General features: G+C 30.3%; 2 protein-coding genes and 1 long non-coding RNA gene across 4 annotated transcripts in view; 2 read left to right on the forward strand and 1 right to left on the reverse strand.

The window, feature by feature from the left end:
• LOC134258193 (uncharacterized) overlaps window positions 1-474 on the reverse strand; it is a 36,122-nt gene extending 35,648 nt beyond the window's left edge. Inside the window, exon 1 of one of the 2 annotated variants that reach the window (XM_062740734.1) lies at window positions 211-474. In XM_062740734.1, the coding sequence (XP_062596718.1) occupies window positions 211-311 (101 nt within the window). In that variant the 5' untranslated portion in view covers window positions 312-474. The remainder of the gene's footprint in view (window positions 1-210) is intronic. The other variant, XM_062740735.1, reaches the window with a different exon arrangement.
• A 6,446-nt stretch (window positions 475-6,920) lies between these two features.
• LOC134258188 (uncharacterized) lies at window positions 6,921-10,094 on the forward strand. Its single transcript, XM_062740730.1, has 5 exons — window positions 6,921-7,010; window positions 7,222-7,423; window positions 7,690-7,809; window positions 9,631-9,730; window positions 10,006-10,094. The coding sequence occupies exons 1-5, from the start codon at window positions 6,951-6,953 to the stop codon at window positions 10,064-10,066; spliced, it is 543 nt and encodes a 180-aa protein (XP_062596714.1). The 5' UTR covers window positions 6,921-6,950; the 3' UTR covers window positions 10,067-10,094.
• Window positions 10,095-15,396: 5,302 nt separating this feature from the next.
• Window positions 15,397-16,983, forward strand: LOC134258191 (uncharacterized). Its single transcript, XR_009990110.1, has 4 exons — window positions 15,397-15,461; window positions 15,736-15,885; window positions 16,694-16,758; window positions 16,858-16,983. It is a non-coding gene; the product is annotated as an uncharacterized LOC134258191 (long non-coding RNA).
• Window positions 16,984-17,191: the final 208 nt, after the last annotated feature.

Genomic DNA, 17,191 nt, shown 5'->3' on the forward strand with positions numbered 1-17,191 from the left:
AAAGGACTGCTATTCACGTCCCATGTGACCACTGCGCTACGCGCTCGTCTGATTTGTTTATAATATATGAATATAATTTTGTTTGATGCTCGTATAAAATTGGCCTTTTAATGAAAAATGATTTTGTAGTATATATTTCATATAAATTAGCTGGGTTTTTATTATATAGAGATGTGAAAGAATTCAATTTCATCAAAAATAATTTCTTACCCGTCACATCTCCGAGGCTTTAGCGTTGTACTATTCCCTTTCAATGCTTGTAAATAAAGCATAAAAATAAAAACAATAATAACACTTCTACATGCTGTCATTTCTCCCAACTCTCTGACATTGGTGTTTGCTAAAACTTTTATATTTCACGGAAATATAAAAAAGATCAGAGTATAAATGGGTCATTAAAATTTGCATTTCCTTTATTCGGGGAAATCTGATTTTTCTTCGCTGGAGCCATTTTTATATTGACTTTTCACTAAGCATTACAGTATCATCCATGTTTTTCCTTGCTAGCCTACACATATTAACCCTTTCGTTCCAACATTTACCTTCTTGAAGACTTCCATTTGACATAAAAAACAATAAAAAAAATCCATTGTTAAATCAATTATGGATTGACCAGATGGACGAAGACACAGTCCATTAATAGAGTCTCTTCCCTTAATTATTTTTAAAGCTTAAAGGTTTTAAAGAAATGAGAACCCTGCAGGTTTTTTTCTACTGTTTTGTGTGAAATATTGGTGATGACTCCGAACTGGAATGTATGAAAGAGGAAGGGATAGACCTTTTCGAATCAAATTAAGTAAGAGGTAGAACATTGCTTTACAATATAAGATTTCTAACTTTCGGTTTGCAACTTTAAACACATTAAATAATACTTATTATATTTATTCTGTTTATCCGCAATTATATTTTTGTGAAGATCAGTTAAGAATATTTAATTTTCGGAGTTTGTGAATGTACATCTAATGTTAAACATGCTCATGTCAGCAGGGGGGGGGGTGTTTTTGATTTAAAAATGCAGAATAACAGAGACTGAAAAGGAAACAACATTCACTTAAGTACACTGCTGTCATTTTCTTTTCTAAAAGAATGTGAAATGAATGATGTCTCGAATGATAATATGACCTTAATATTCATAAAAGATGCATTCAGTCTGTGCTTTTTATAATATGTTTTTTAGTTAACAGATGCTGCGTGCAACAGAAAAATCTGTAAGATTTATGTCCCGCACTGCCATTCTATGTATACACATAATAACTCATTAAGTCTTTACAGTTTAAAGCAGCTTTCAGTGCCAACAATTCAAAATGCTTGAAACTTCACAAGACGCTCCACTTTTTGGACTTTGTGACACTACATATAGGAGACTCTATCTCAAGCAAATTACATCAAGCGATTTTTTTATAACTAATAGCAAATATCATCATGAGTTATTACATAGGATAAAATATTATACCTTTTTTTTCTTTTAAAACTTTTTTCTCAAATATATGTGCAAAACCTGTTCATAAAACAACGAGTAATCCAACAGACACTTGACCTTTAATGATAGTGTTTAAGTGTGTAGCTAGATTGTGTACTTTTACATTGAGGGGGTAGACCCACAATCAAAGTGCTCATGGCAATATGCATGTAAACCATGCTTCATTTTCACTATACCCTACAATTTAGACCCCTTGAATGAGCTGGTACCACACAATCGGACTCTATCCCGGTACGACGGTTTACTTCATCGCAGATATAACTGATCAAACCAGAATTCATTTTTAGTCTTATATATAAATCATGAATCCAAAACTTTTTGTAGTATATTTATTAAGTCATTAACTTATGAGAAATTTACATGAGTCTCAATCTTGCTTCTTAATATTTTTGTGCTTTCAATCCACGTACCAGAAAAGCGTGAATTAAGGAACAAAAATATTTTTACATGGTTCTTGATTGAAATCATTTGTACGTAGTATCTAATATACAATTTCGCTTATTTTGCAAATGTGTGACGTAATAATTAGTTTTTCCTGTACTTGAGGAATATAAACATGCCATGTTTAAAAATATGTGCGTTGAGGAACAAGCATATTTGAACTCATAACTTTTTTTATTTATAGAATTTCGTTTTAAAGCGTGCTCTACGCATCATTTATCCTTAAATTCGAGGCAACATTAAAAGATGACTCAATAACGAACTTTCACTTTTCCATGGTCCTAAAAACTGAATATTAGATGTAATTAAAAGACTTTCATTGCTATAGCTTGACGTCTCTATATGAGTTACATGTAAAATATTTCGAGCTGGATTTGAAAGAAATAATTAATCAAACTGAGTCTTGATACTTTTTTTTTCAATGTTCTAATTAATTTGTTTAAATTTCAATGTCCTTCAAAGATGATGTAACTCGTCACATCACTAGGGTTTCGGCCTTTTACTTTTTACGATAAATGTTTTTAAAAACAAATATGAGATAATTTGCAATTGTTGTTTATTTATGACATCGATCTTTGTAGTTAGGTTGATATTTCAAAGAAATATAGAATAATATCTGAGTATGAACGTTTACGAGTCATAAAAAATATGCATTTCCTTTATTCAGGGTAATTTGATTTTTCTTTATTAGACCTTTCCTTTCTGACCTACAATTACAATATTACAACACATCGTGTTTTTCCTGGTGAGGGAACATGAACATGTACACATCCTTTCCTTGAACAAAAAATATTTTTGAAAACTCATTTGACATCAAATTCTATGGAAAGCCCTTTGAAACAGTGATTGTGTTATGAACAGGAAGATGAACATTCATTCACAATATCGAATCTCTCCTCTAATATCTATTTAAAATTACATGTAAATTGATAATCGCTAAATTTAAATATTCCGATAATAGCAAAAATAATTATTAATGAAATTGATTTATGATATCCGATAATCATAATTTTTTTATTGATTATTCTCTTAGAAAAATGTTTTCTCCCTAATCACATCAACAAAGCTACCTCATATAGAAAGTACGAGGAATCCTACATTCACTTCACATTTGACGACAGACGTAAAGTGTGCAGACGAATCATATGCTCGAAATTAAAGGGGTAGTCCTCCAAACAAAGAGCTCAAGGCGTTATGTTTCATGCTTATTCCGTTTTTAAGATGTCTATTCAATAACAACCCGTAAACCACTTCCATGGCAAAGATTTTAAGCATTTCCAGACAAATAAATATTAAGATTTCGATGCATTTTTTTAGCATTTCTTGTAATTTTTGTACACATTAATGTATATATATTCTGAAAGCAGGTATTGTGTAGTTTCTATAAATGATTATAAAAATATAATATCAGTTGCCATGGCAACGAAATACACAATAATGATGCTGGAATTTCCATTTATTCAAGAATTTGTTTCATTCTAGGTATTTTCTTATTTTGCTTAGTTAAATATATTAAATAATATTTAATTGTAGTGATGAAAATTATGAGCATGTTGTAATTTATTTTACAAACCAATTTTAAGTATTTGGGGAAATGGGCTGGAAGGTAATTATTACAATTTTGCATTTTTACATTTAATGTTTTACCCCTGCATTGATTTTGATAATGGTAAAATCGTTCAAATATTGCACAAAGTTTAACTCAAGCCAGCTAAAAACTGGTACAACCAATAAAAAGAATTTCCGTATATTATTTTTTCATATATTATTTTCTCCTTCCAACGGTGCAAGATTTATTCTGAAATTTGCAGTACTAACAAAGTTATGAATTTTTTCACACTTTTTTTAAGTCAGATGCGTAGAAATGCGTATATGCTATGTAAGGGGTTAAATGAACTGTCACCACACAAAGCGAATTTATCCTGGCCTGGTATTACAGTTTACAAAAATTCCTGTTTCATCCGTAGATACGAAATGCAAGTAATTCTATAATATTTATTTCCAAAACACAAACTTCAGATTTTTTTTTCAAAAACTTCTCTGAACAAGTCAAATAAATTAATAAGCACTTGATATAAAATTATAATTTATAAATATATTTTAGAATATGTACTTATCATAATGGATTAGTCTCACTTTCTTACAATATCTAACCCAAATAAATACATTCACTTCTCCTTTCATTATCTCAATTCAATTTGAATTTTTTTCAATGACCATCAAATAATGTTAGGGGCTAAAATGTTTCATATTACAGTCTTTACCTTAAAAGACAAATCAGATATTGAATTTGATGCGAAATGTCAAATTGCACAGATGAATAAGTATACAGTGACACATGGATACAAGACAGGAGAACGAGGCAGTGTAACGTTTATCTCAACCAAAGATATTTAAATTAAGCAATCTCTCTCTCTCTCTCTCTCTCTCTCTCTCTCTCTCTCTCTCTCTCTCTCACGTTTTTTGCTCACATACCTCTACACTACTTTTTGTTTCACAGCTAAGGCAACTATGTAATTTTAGTTTTATTAAGTGAGCATGATTTAATTGTTGATACTAGTTGTAGGTTATCTTGAAATTTGAAAGCGTATAAGATGTGCACTTCTTCTCGGCATATCCAATAACGTAAAAAAAAAAATGTGAATTCTATATATGTAGCATTGAAAATTTATTTGACATTTTCCATGTAGCAAAATGTAAAACTGTATATACTCGTAATCACCATTTCATATACTCCAATAATTTTTATTAAGTGGCTTTACTTTCATTTATTCATGCAGCAATACGCACGATTACATTTTCTATTAATTATTTAGAATAATTTCTAAAAAGAAAAAAATCTGCATTGAAAAAAACAACATAATTTTTAAAATATTTAGAACCTATGTCTTACGTTATTAGGGCAATCTATATTCTGTAGAAGTACTTTTTCCGCATGGTATTAATATACGCTATGTACGCGGTCACAAATTTTTCGCGGAAATTTGTCCAAGAGTACTTAATGTAAATGTAAGGCATTTAGTAACAGTCTAAGAAATCCGCGTAATTTTCTACCCTCGGATTATACAGAAATTGAGATTCTGCGGAAATATGACCCCGTGGAAAAAAGTACGTCTACAGTATTTCTAATATAACTCGAATAAAACGAAGCAGCACATTTCTATATTAAATGCCTAGTCGAAATTCGCACTGGAAGTCCAAACAAATATTGTATGATAAAATCTTATCCAATTTATTTCAATGAGTTTTTTTTATCCTGACATAAAAAGTTTCTTATGACAATCTAGTGAGTATTTATTTGAGAATGGTCATTCATTTCATGGCACTCTTTTTATAAAAATGAAAACTACATGTATTGATCTGTGATGTTCCATGAAGTTCAAAAATTGTAATCAAGCATAATATTCAGCATGTAGACATATTCGGGTGAGCAATATAAATGTCAAAAAGGATTTTCTTACATGATTCCCGAGCTAATATACACCATGCCAAAGACTTGTATGATTAAAATATCTAATTGCTCAATTATAGATGTTGTATGATTCGATTTTCCTTTTTGAAAAAAAAAAAAAAACTGAAATAGCCCCTGTAAAAAAATATATATGAATGATTTCTTTCCAAACTGAATACGCATAAATTCTGATGACGTCGCACTGTTGATGTTGACACGTCGAAAACAAAGTAGACCGCGTACAAAATATAGATTTTCCTTTTCTTTGTCTTAGAAAGTGTTAGTCTGTTTTTTTCTCAATCCAAACAACCTTCTGGCTGAAAGTTATAAAGGACGTCTAACTGAAAGTTGTATAGATTTGGGGATCATTCTTTGTACGGTGGAGGTGCTCACGGTGCTAGTCTTGTAGATCGATCCATTCCAACAAATTGCTATGAAACTTAAATAGCATAATTAAAGAAAGCTTCATTTGTGCCTGATGAATCCTACAATCTTGCATTAAGCCATAAGCTTCTGTTGAAAACCTTTTGAAAGGGGCAAACGTCTGTTTTATAGTATTCCGTAGAGACGAGATAATTTGATAGCATTTGACATTTCATTGAGGTATACGAATCCTTATTGCTTTTATGGAAATTCTGACTTTTTATTAGTCATTTTGAATGACAGGAATTTTCACAAATCAAAAATTTCATAGATAAAAATCTTGAAGCAAAGGTAAGCAGTGGTGTTACATATGTACCACAAATTATTTTACATAAATTAAAATTAACCGTTACCCCACGCCCCTATCTCTCTCTTTTTATTTCTGTCACTCGCTCTAGTTTTATTTTTTACTTCTTTATTTCTTAACTTTTTTTTTACTACACTCGGTGGTTTAGGTATTTATACCCCTGAAGCCCTGAACATCAGCATAACCTAGCCATTGTCATAAAAGCATAATCTTTTCTGTTGTTTATTATCATCTGATTCGTTTTAAATAGCATAATAATAACGAAGCGTCAAAGGAAAGGAATGTGCATTTTCTATCAAAGCGTTTAATAATATAAATCAGGAGTATCCAAAACAAGGAAAAATATGATACTTGTGAATATCTAGATTTTACAAACAATGGAAACACCTGTACTAAAAATATCTGAAGATATTTCAATAATAATGTCTTTTTATAACCTCTATGAAATGCTAGGATTCTCTGCTTCCGCGCGGTTCTGGACTGTAGAGAAGTAAAAGTGTATTCGTTCGGTAAGATATAAACATTGCTATGCTTTTGAAAACAATTATTAAACCTTCTAGATTTTCAAATATATTTTAATAATTTCTAAAGAAAAAAAAGTAGATGTATCGGTGTAAAAGAAAGCTATTAAAGATTTATTAATTGCCCATTCAATAATTTATTACTTAAAAAATTAGACTTAAGGATATATACAAACTGTAATACAATGTCTTAGATTGTGTCATTTTTTCTCTAGAGTGATCAAATTTAAAAGCGACATATTCTTTATATTTATTAATTTGCTCATAGTTGCTTTTAAAGTATTCTCAAATGCTATCTTAGCATTGTAGAAAAAAAGATTGTTTTATATGGAATCTTCGTGGAGCCTTTTTCGTCTTTGTCTGTTTGTAGTGAATGTAATTGTACAGGTAACTTTTTTGTAAATATTCTATGTATATCTATCATAATACCTACTCTATTGCGACGCTAATCAAATCATTGCGTCTTGAATGATAAAGTTTATACTTACTAAACAAATAAAACAGAGAAACATAAAATAGTGAATGCATATGTATCATTTCATCCATAACATGTAGAAATATGTATTTGCATATTTGCAATTACATGTTTTGCATTCAGATATATGGAGAGGAAACGTGTGTTGGAAGTAAAGCGGAACCGGTCAGTAGATGTCCTCGCACAAAATATGAATGGAAATCAGAGGCACTTATAAAGAACTGTTCTAGTGGAACATTGAGACCCAGCCTGGTGTACCACTGCCTCATCAATACCTGGGTGAATATGACTTTGTCTGTCTGTGCAAAGCCCAAAAGAATTATTGGTAAATATTTAATAAATTACAAGTAAAGAGATTCTAATTGCAACTGAAAAAATAAAAAAAAAAGACAGATATTCTCCAAAAACAAACGAAAAAATAGCAAACAGGAATTCAAACTTAATCCGAACAATTTGATTTTAAAAAGTAACGGTATGAATATACTTTAATTCAAGCAATTTATGATTATTAATGACGCTAAAGAAGTAAGAAAAAGAGAGATATGTTGAAGTAAACTGTCAACTATTTAACATTTTTTATTATAATTACAGGTTATCACTGCCCAGAGTTCAACATGAGGGGATGTATGATTGAACCAAACCTTTTTACATCTTGTCGAAACTTCTCTACGTCTTGCCAATTTAGATATGAATCCACGGAAGCATACAATTGTGAGTTTTAGTTTAGGGGCATAAATGGATATTTTTCCAAAGTATTATGTGACACTTATTTATTATTATTATTATTATTTTACACTGTAGTAATAGGAATCACAACAGAAAACAGTTGATTAATGTAATTGTTCTTAGATATTAAGATATGTCAGTCAATAAATTAGTTGTATCAAGAATTTTGAAGTATATTTTATACTAGTACTTGTAAAACATGGTACAACATTGGTAGGAAAATAGGGGAACATTGTGCATCTTACTAAGCTGCGATGTAATTAATCTGACTTTTTTCACTTAAATTGTAATTCTTTGGTTGATCACTTGAAATTTCATCTTATTTTATCATATGCAACATTTATAATATAAATTTTATGATTTTTTACGTATAATAGTTTAACTAATATTCATCATTGAAGACATCATGTAAATTAATGCGCATAAATTATTGTTTGACCTGTCTGCACCAAGACAGCATCATATATAGGTACAAAAAATCTTAAGTGGCAATAAGATATTTTCTTATATCGTTTTTTTTATATAAATTGATTGCCGAGCTGTTGAAAGTAGCGTGATGGTAAAAATAATGAAAGATGAATTCATTGATAGTTTGGTAACGTCCATCTCGTGAATTTATCCCTCATATGGGGACGCCACCACATGCGTGGAAAGCTACAAATTTTTACCTATGCTTACAATGTAGCACTCAGGGCCATTTAGCAATGACAGATCATTTTCGTATCAACACCTCCTGCGACTTTGATTTGAACCTCGATTTATATGGTCTTTTCCGAAGTACGCGGGTCTTTACGTCCGAAAGAGGAATTTGAACCCGCAACATGAGGATGAACTTCTAACTCCTCGACACCAAAGTAGACTCTCTAACTTCTGCACCACTCGGGCAACAAAATAATGGAAAAATTGGTCAATTATGTAAATTTAATTCTGAGATCATTGTGTCAAAATTCCCGATTCTTATGCAATTACGGAGTAAAGGAGTAAGTTTTATATGAGTTTTTAGATTTTTTTTTTTGTGGTAAACGAATATTATTCTTTTTATTTATTAGCAGGTAATCAAAACCTTCCAGTTCTCATATGTGTTTAACCTTTAAGTGCCAAGCAATTATGTTTACAATGTTATTCAAATTTTGCTATAAAATTTAATCTTTTTTTTCAGATGAAAAATTTATATCTTCCTTCTTATGTTTATATAAAACTCTGCTCGAAATCAAAATATATTGTAAAGGGTGGATATATATATAATTGACAATAGTGCTTCTGTAATACATACATAGAATGTGCGTCTGCATGGCTGGGATAGCAAAATACATAAGATATTTCTAGGCTCAAAGATGCATCATAATGTTTATTTACATTAACTTAATACATTTTTATAAAATTATCTTGTAGTTCAACGCATTCTGCATTCTATTAAGATTTTCTAAATAGGAAATATATGATTACAATATGGAGTCATTTTTATCTAATATTTTTCTTATATTAGCCTCATGATTTTATCAAAACCTATAAAATCATGCAACAAAATAGTAAATACATATATCTTTTTATACTCTTTGCCCACCATCCACAAGAAATAACAAAACGGATAATTCAACCTTTCAATGTTGAGATACCGAATACTACCTGCAGATATGCATCAGTCCGAAATCAATATTGATTTTACACGTGAATTTATAAAAAAAAAAACGGTAGACTACAAAATTTGCGGCTACTGTCTTTTACTGAATCTCTCTATATAACATTAAATATTGCTCCTACATGTATAACATTATAGATGCGTGTTTTTCTTTCGTTTTTACATAGTACAGGAATGCTATGCATTGGTTCCGAAGCCAATTGGGGAAAGACAAACAATATTCAGAAAAACAACCAGTGACATAATCAGCAAAAGCAATGTTGAAATGTAAGTTTAATTCATTGTAAAAAAAAAAGTTGAGATTCATTGAAACGTCATATTAAAAAGAACTCCTCGTCATTGTTATTGAAAAAACTTATATGAGATATTTAACTGGTGTATACACATAAACGTTTGCTAGATGTGACCAAAGATGGATAACTTTATTTTATCAAATCTTTTTAGTTTCTACCTGCAGTTTTGAGTAATTCAATTGTGTTTTTTAAAAGAATTAAAACATGCATTTGCAAAATTCAATGATTTGAATATTTCTTTTATTCCAGGTCTCCAGTCTGCCTCAGTAGATTTTTACTGATATTGCTGCACTTGATTCGTTTTTTCTAATTATGCATTAGAATTTGTGTAAAGAAATGAATAAATAGAGGATTTATATACTTTTTTGCTTTTTTGCTAATGTTTTAGAAGTCCAGCATTTCTTCAATATGTTCTAAACATCGTTTTTAATTCACCTGCAAAATTAAAAAAAAAATGCCTTGCATTAAGCATTCAACATTCTTAGTTTTCTTCTGTGTTTGTATGGCAGTCGTGGTAGTGGACTTAAGATACATGTAAGATATCCATGTATCATGTTTCTTTCATTCGATTATTGAGAATTAATGAGGTCGTGTGTCATTAGTCTGAAGGTATAACCGTTACGTACACATTGGTGCTTTTACAGTCAGATTCTGGAGTTGCGTGAAATTCATCATTAAACGTATGTACATCTGATGATGATGCTGTATCTATTTTTTTTGGCAGCACATAGGCGTTATCTTAATCACCTGCAATCAAGGGATTAATTTCAATTGTTTGATTTGGTGCCATCCTTTGTGGTTTTTTATCTTTGTCACAAATGTCTCTTAATGATAGAATATTTATAGAGTATGATTCTCGTCTACGATCGTATAAAATTGAAAGATTACCAACGCCCTGAAATAACATTTGATACCCGAGAGATTCGTACTCATTGGTATTCTGTTGTGCATCATTTCTGGCATGAGGAATAATAGCCTGAGAAACGTAATCATTCTTTTTAAATAGTGTCGTCTTCTTATTTAGAACACAATAAAGAATAAATGGTAGTGCAACCACCAACATTACAGATGCTGCTGCAAACAGAATTGATGTGAGCAGAAGATTGTCTAGGGAACTTGGTTTAGAAGTTACTGTTACTGATATGTTTGACCAGGGTAACACTGTGATATTAGTTATACGATAGGAAAGAAATTCTAGATATGGATCATGCTTTCCATCGTTGACTAGTGTTGAGAACAAATTTTGACTTCCTGTATAACCTAGAAAAATATGTGAAAGAGAGTAAAAATTCAAACTCAACATTTAAATTGCCATTTCTTTGATATATGATTCATAATTATAGATAAATGTAGTAATAAATATGGTATGTAATGCAATTGTTTTATAGACAATTATCGATTTTTTTTGTAGATGGTGATTTATTAATAAAACATATGTGGATCAAATACCTGTAAATCTTGTACACCCATAGGAAATATTACACGCTAACCTACTGCACTGACATGTGTGCAGACATTTCTCTCCGTAGTATAGGTAAGGGTATGTTTAGTGGCAACTAAATCCAAAATAACCATTTGGACATTCTGAAGTAATAAATTTTATACTTTGAAATAACAAAAAAATACCATATGAAATTTTAATAACAAGCAATAATCTTCATTTTACGTCCTTATATGTGTAACAATAATTATCAGTCCACAAATTTATGCATTTTCTTTCGATCAAATCCCATTTATATCCTGAACAGCAACCGTTTCTTCTGAAAAAAGAAAATTAAGATTATTAGGGTATATCTTAAACATTCATCAACAACAATCAGCTCTGACAAATTTCGATGATTTTCAGCTCAGTTACTTTTACAAATACAAAAAAGGCGAAATATAAATTACACGAAATAAAAAAAATCATACGTGGTTTAAAATATATCATTCAATAAATCTAAATGAAACAGACATATAACTATGGTAAATCGTCCTAAACTCATGTGAACCAGTGTGACAAAGATGAGCAAAATCTATGTAACTGGGCTTACTTATGCAATATGAATTTGTTGAGTCTATCTATACATTATGTTCCGTATTGAAATATAAAGTACATTACACCGAATACCAAATGCTTATACAGCGTTATAAGAGAATGCTAAAAAAAAACAATGCTGATTTTGAAAAATAATATACATGAAGTCACAACAACTGAACGAAAAATAAAAGCAAATCTTACTTGTCACAAATTACAGCGAAGACACCATTGTTTAACATCACAAGTTGTGTTAAAAAGAAAAACGGATACTTAAAGGCCATGACAAATGTCATTTTTTCCAGTTCAACAATAATTTTATTATTTACTTATTTTATCATGTAATTTGACACATCCTTGTTCTAAGCATTATAATAATATCCGGCATTTAGAAAATAAGAAACGAATATTAATTATTTCAACAAATATTTCCCTGTGTATTTCTGTTAATCAAAAATACATTTTCAATTCTAAGTGCTTACATGTTGATGTTTCCGAAAAAAGCACATTCTTGTTTTATACTGTTACACATGTACGTATTTGATAACACACAGGAAATGTTTTATTTTCACTCAAACTTTGCTTATTATACAAAATGGTGCCAGAATAATTCGGACGCTTCACTTTAAGGACAATACTTTTCGAAATCCGGATCAGGACTGACGATTTCTTAACAAAACGTGATATATCATTGAAAAATGATTCGTTTAAAAAAGACGGTATTTCTTTTTTTTTCACGAATCATTTCTTTTCGCGTTTCTTGCATTAGTTATAATTGTGGTAAAACATTGTCCATGGATTTAATTTTAAGGTTGTTAACTATAAACTCCAAACAATAGCGCCAATAATTATTGAAATTATTGTGTTTTTATTTCAAATAAATCGATTGGAATCAATTGCTTACGGACTATAGATTTATGAGAACTTTAGAAAGTGGTATATGAAATGAATAATTTGAAAAAAAAAAGTATTGGGTTATGTTATTTATCAAAATAAATATTTCATTTTCTAAAAACTTAATATTATTGAAATGCTCTTTTTCTGTTCTTAAGGCAATTCACAATGATACAGAATTCAAGAATATAATTTTTAAAATACGATGAAAAATTAATGATTACTCTAAATATGGCAGTATTTCACATTGATTGTTTTAAATATATAGACAGGTACTGATTGTTGTGTTCATTGAAACGCGGTTAGTCACTTAAAGATGACAATGAATAGATTGGCCTATTGGGGCTTGAGTAAATAGAAAAAAATCTGCCGAAAAAAAGACAGTAGGAGGTCGTTGTTTGCTAAAACCTTGTAACAAAACATGAAATAGAAGGATAATAAAGTTTTAAATATTGTTTTAAAAAAAGAAAGCCGCACAATAAAATTGCTTATCCATTTTTGCACTGTTAAATACATTTATTTTTTTCTAAGATAAAGACATTCTTATATGTACATTTGCTAAAACTAAATCCATCAAAGTGAAAAAAAAAGAATTTTTAAATGAACCCATTTTTTTACATATTTGAGGCCAGGGGGGGGGGGGGTTAAAAGCCAGCTCAAATTTAGTTTGAGCCAAATTAGAGGCAAAAATAGAGGCCACGCCGACATTGTCTGGCCCCCCTTAGAGAGGCCAAACTACACAGGCTAGGTTTTATAGTATACCCTGTCGAACTTAGCACAACAATTGATTTTTGAAGTTATATTATTGAGTCTTCCATCATTTTAAAGGATACCTTAAATGTTCAAACCCCCCTCTTTAATATTTGTTTTTCCCTGTGTCTTATTTCTCTTAATATATATATAAAAAAACAAAATGTGTTTGAAACACTGATGCCCCCATATGGCAACATACCGAAGGTAAAATTTTCTCTAATTTATCAAAATCAAACATGATGATACCGAAAGTGAAGCCTTCTCATGCGAATAAAAAAATATGTGAAATAAAACCCCAGTACCTTTTTATCAAAATTTATGGCCCAGGTTAATGGTTTTTAAAATTTAATCTCCGGGGTCAAGGTCAAATAGTCAAGGTTATTTTTTTCTAAAATAAGTGCTTTGTCACAAAGATTATATAGGGAATATGGTAAGTATGAAAGTCCTAGCACCAACAGTTCAAGAGTTACTGCCAAGGTTAAAGATTTTAAAGAGTGTGTCAAACTCCAAAGCCAAAAGGTCAAATTTCTTGATATTGAAGGAGGGTCTTCTCATAAGGATTACATATGTGAAGAATGAAAGCCCTATTTCTTACCTTTCAAAAGTTATAGGTAAGGTTAATGTTTTTTCACAAGTACGGAAATCTAGAAGGTCAAAAGCTCAGAATAATTTAAATCCAACGAAAGATTTTGCCACAGAGAATACATATGGTAAAGCATAGAAGCCCTATCCTTAACCATTCAGAAATTATGGCCAATGATAACATTTTTAAATGTAGGTCAAACTCCAAAATCAAGATAAAAGGATCAAAGATCTTGCTATCAAATGAAAGGTCTTGACACATGGATTAATTATGTAAAGAATGAAAGCACTAGCTCTAACCCTTTAAAAAAATATGGTCTATGTTTCCTTTTTTAAAAGTAAGTCAAACTCCAAGGTCAAGGTCAAAGGGAAAAAGTTCTTGGTATCCAAGTAAAGGCCGCCCCACAAATATAACATGTGTGAAGTATGAAAGCTGTACCCCTTACTGTTCAAAAGCTATGGTAAATGTTAAACTTTGTTCACTAGTACGCAAATCGTCAAGGTCAGTGTCAAAAAGTCAAAGTTGTTTGTATCCAGTGAAAGGTTTTTTTTCACAAACAATACATATTTGAAGTGTAAATGTAATGGTTTCTAATGTTTAAAAGATATGGTCAATATAAATTTGGGGATTTTTGTGTAAAAGTGGGTCAAAGTCAAGGTCAAATTTGGTAGTACCTAAAGAAAGGTCTTGTAACAAGAAATACAACTGTAAAATATGAAAGTTATAGTTCCACTAAATCAAAACTTATGGGCAAGGTTAAAGTTTTTGCAGACATACAGACAGACAGAAAGACAGACAAAGAGCTATACAAAGAGGCAGACATTGGACAGACGGACGGACACGACAAAAACTATATACCCCCCGGAACTTCGTTTACGGGGGCATGCTAACAATGCAATAAGTTTTGCTAAGACAGGTTCATGTGGAATACATGTGCAAGCAAATGCTTTTGAGAAATCCATCGTAATTGCTATTGTGTTTTTTTTATGACCGAAAGTAGACTTACAATCTTCAACAATTTTTAGTAACATACTCTGACATCCAAGTTCATATCTTAGATATCAGCTGTTGATATCTAATTAAATATGCCATGACCTGTGTTAAATATGTTTCAGCTCATTATGAAATTAAGCAAAGTTAGATGCTCCTCTTAGTTGACAATTTCCGGTCATTGGTTATTTGTTTTATTATGTTGCTTTTCGTTTTTCGTTTTTTTGTTTTTGTTTCTCGTTTAGAGTATATACACATGTCCTGACTCCACCGCATTCCACATTACTTCATTCAATATATATACCAAGGCCGCAGTGACCTAAATCATATTACTTTTTTCTATTTTTAATATTTTAATATTGGTTTTTTAATGATGAATATAGGTTACGTTTCTCTGAATACTCTGGACTCATGACTTGTTTATATTTTTAGATTTCCCTGTTTCATTTTCGGTGCCGCATACGACAGGTAGGTCTCATAGGGCGTACCTTTTCTAATATAATATTTGATATCAATATATTATATCTAATATAATATTTGATATAATGGGTGATATAGATATCACCCATTATACTTATTTAACAAATTAACGAAATCGTGTTAGAAAAGTTGCAAGAGAAAACCTTTCTTACATACAGTGAAAAAGAAAAGAATTGAAAGTAGAAATTATAAACTATCTTTAAAAAAATCATCATATTTTAATCAAATTGCTTTTTTATGATTATTACTTTTCCTTACTTAGAACATGGTTTTTGTCATAATTATTACTTTTCCTTAGAACACGGTTTCTGTCATGAGAAAGAAAAAAAAGATTTCATCGTCCATGAACAAATCAAAATGATGAACAATTTAATTCCGAACTCTATATGAAGGAGGATGCAATTAGGAAAAGGTAATTGCTGATTAATTACCTTTGCTAGCCAGGTGTGTCAGATAGATTACTCTACTTATTAACCTTGACATTTGATCCTGTCATTTTTAACAAAAATATGATTTGAAATGATGACAATAAAGTCTTGAAATGATGTTTTCCTTTAATCAACATCTGTTATCTAATAACAGAAAAATAATTTAAGGCACATGTTTTTGATATATAGAGATATTTACTGAATCTCGATTTTTGACAGAATCTTATTCCCTTTTTTTGCTTCGAGGACAGAAAACTACAAAAAAAGCACAAAGCGTAATGTCAATGTTGTTTCTGTATCATTCAGCCTTAAATGATTTAATCAAAAGCAGAACATTTCCCCTTCTTTGCACGTTAATATCATAAATAATTGTTTCACTGTTTCCCATTACATTCCACAAACGGCACATTATCTTATGGGTTGTTGATTTTTAATTTAAATAGTCAATATATAACACATTTCCGAATACATTTATAGTTATCAAGAAAAAATGATTTCAAAAATATTGATTGGACGAACTTTATTGATTAATTTCAATTAGATCGTGGTTAAAAAATATGTAAATATCGGAGGTCAAGGGTTAATGCGGAAAATATCTTATCAGAAGATGCTAGTTTATATGTTGTGGCAACTGTGTAACATTTTGCTGATTAATAAGTATATTATTTAGCATGTACAATATGCATATTCATTTTTGTGTGGGTCCTCTTCATTCCGATAAAAAGTTTTGCCACTCAATTTCATAGACTTTTGCAATCCCTTCCACTCATATCTTTTTTTCTGTTTTTGTAGGTCTTCGCATTACATTTTACATAATTTCCTCCACTGGATGCCTTTTATTATCAGAGGTAGTGCATGTAAGTAATACCCATAAAATATTATTGTATATTGTATATATGGAGGTAATTATAATAGTGAAAATGTGAATTTTGTTAAAAAATTTCAATTTATTTCAGATTAGAGCTAGAATTACCAAAACAGATTTCTCGATAGTAGAAATGGTCAAGAAAGTAGAAATGTGTCCAAACAATAAATCTGAATGGTTTCTGGAATCAGACAGAAAACAATGCTCAACTTTAAACTTACCACTGCATGACAAATGCTTATTCAAATGCAACTTTCGACTTTTGTGCCACTAACGTTATTCTTCTTGGTAAATAAAAACAATCTTATTCCATGAATCTTTTTTTTTTAAATCCCTTTTATCGAAAAATGTCGAGAGAAGCACAGCTAGATTGCATGATTATTCTTAAACCTATCATAAATTAGCTATCATAAATTAGCTAGTTT

Source organism: Saccostrea cucullata, unplaced genomic scaffold, assembly GCF_032062105.1.
Source record: "Saccostrea cucullata isolate Sc308-1 unplaced genomic scaffold, CSIRO_AGI_Scuc_v1 ctg4123, whole genome shotgun sequence".
In the NCBI taxonomy this organism is placed as follows: domain Eukaryota; kingdom Metazoa; phylum Mollusca; class Bivalvia; order Ostreida; family Ostreidae; genus Saccostrea; species Saccostrea cuccullata.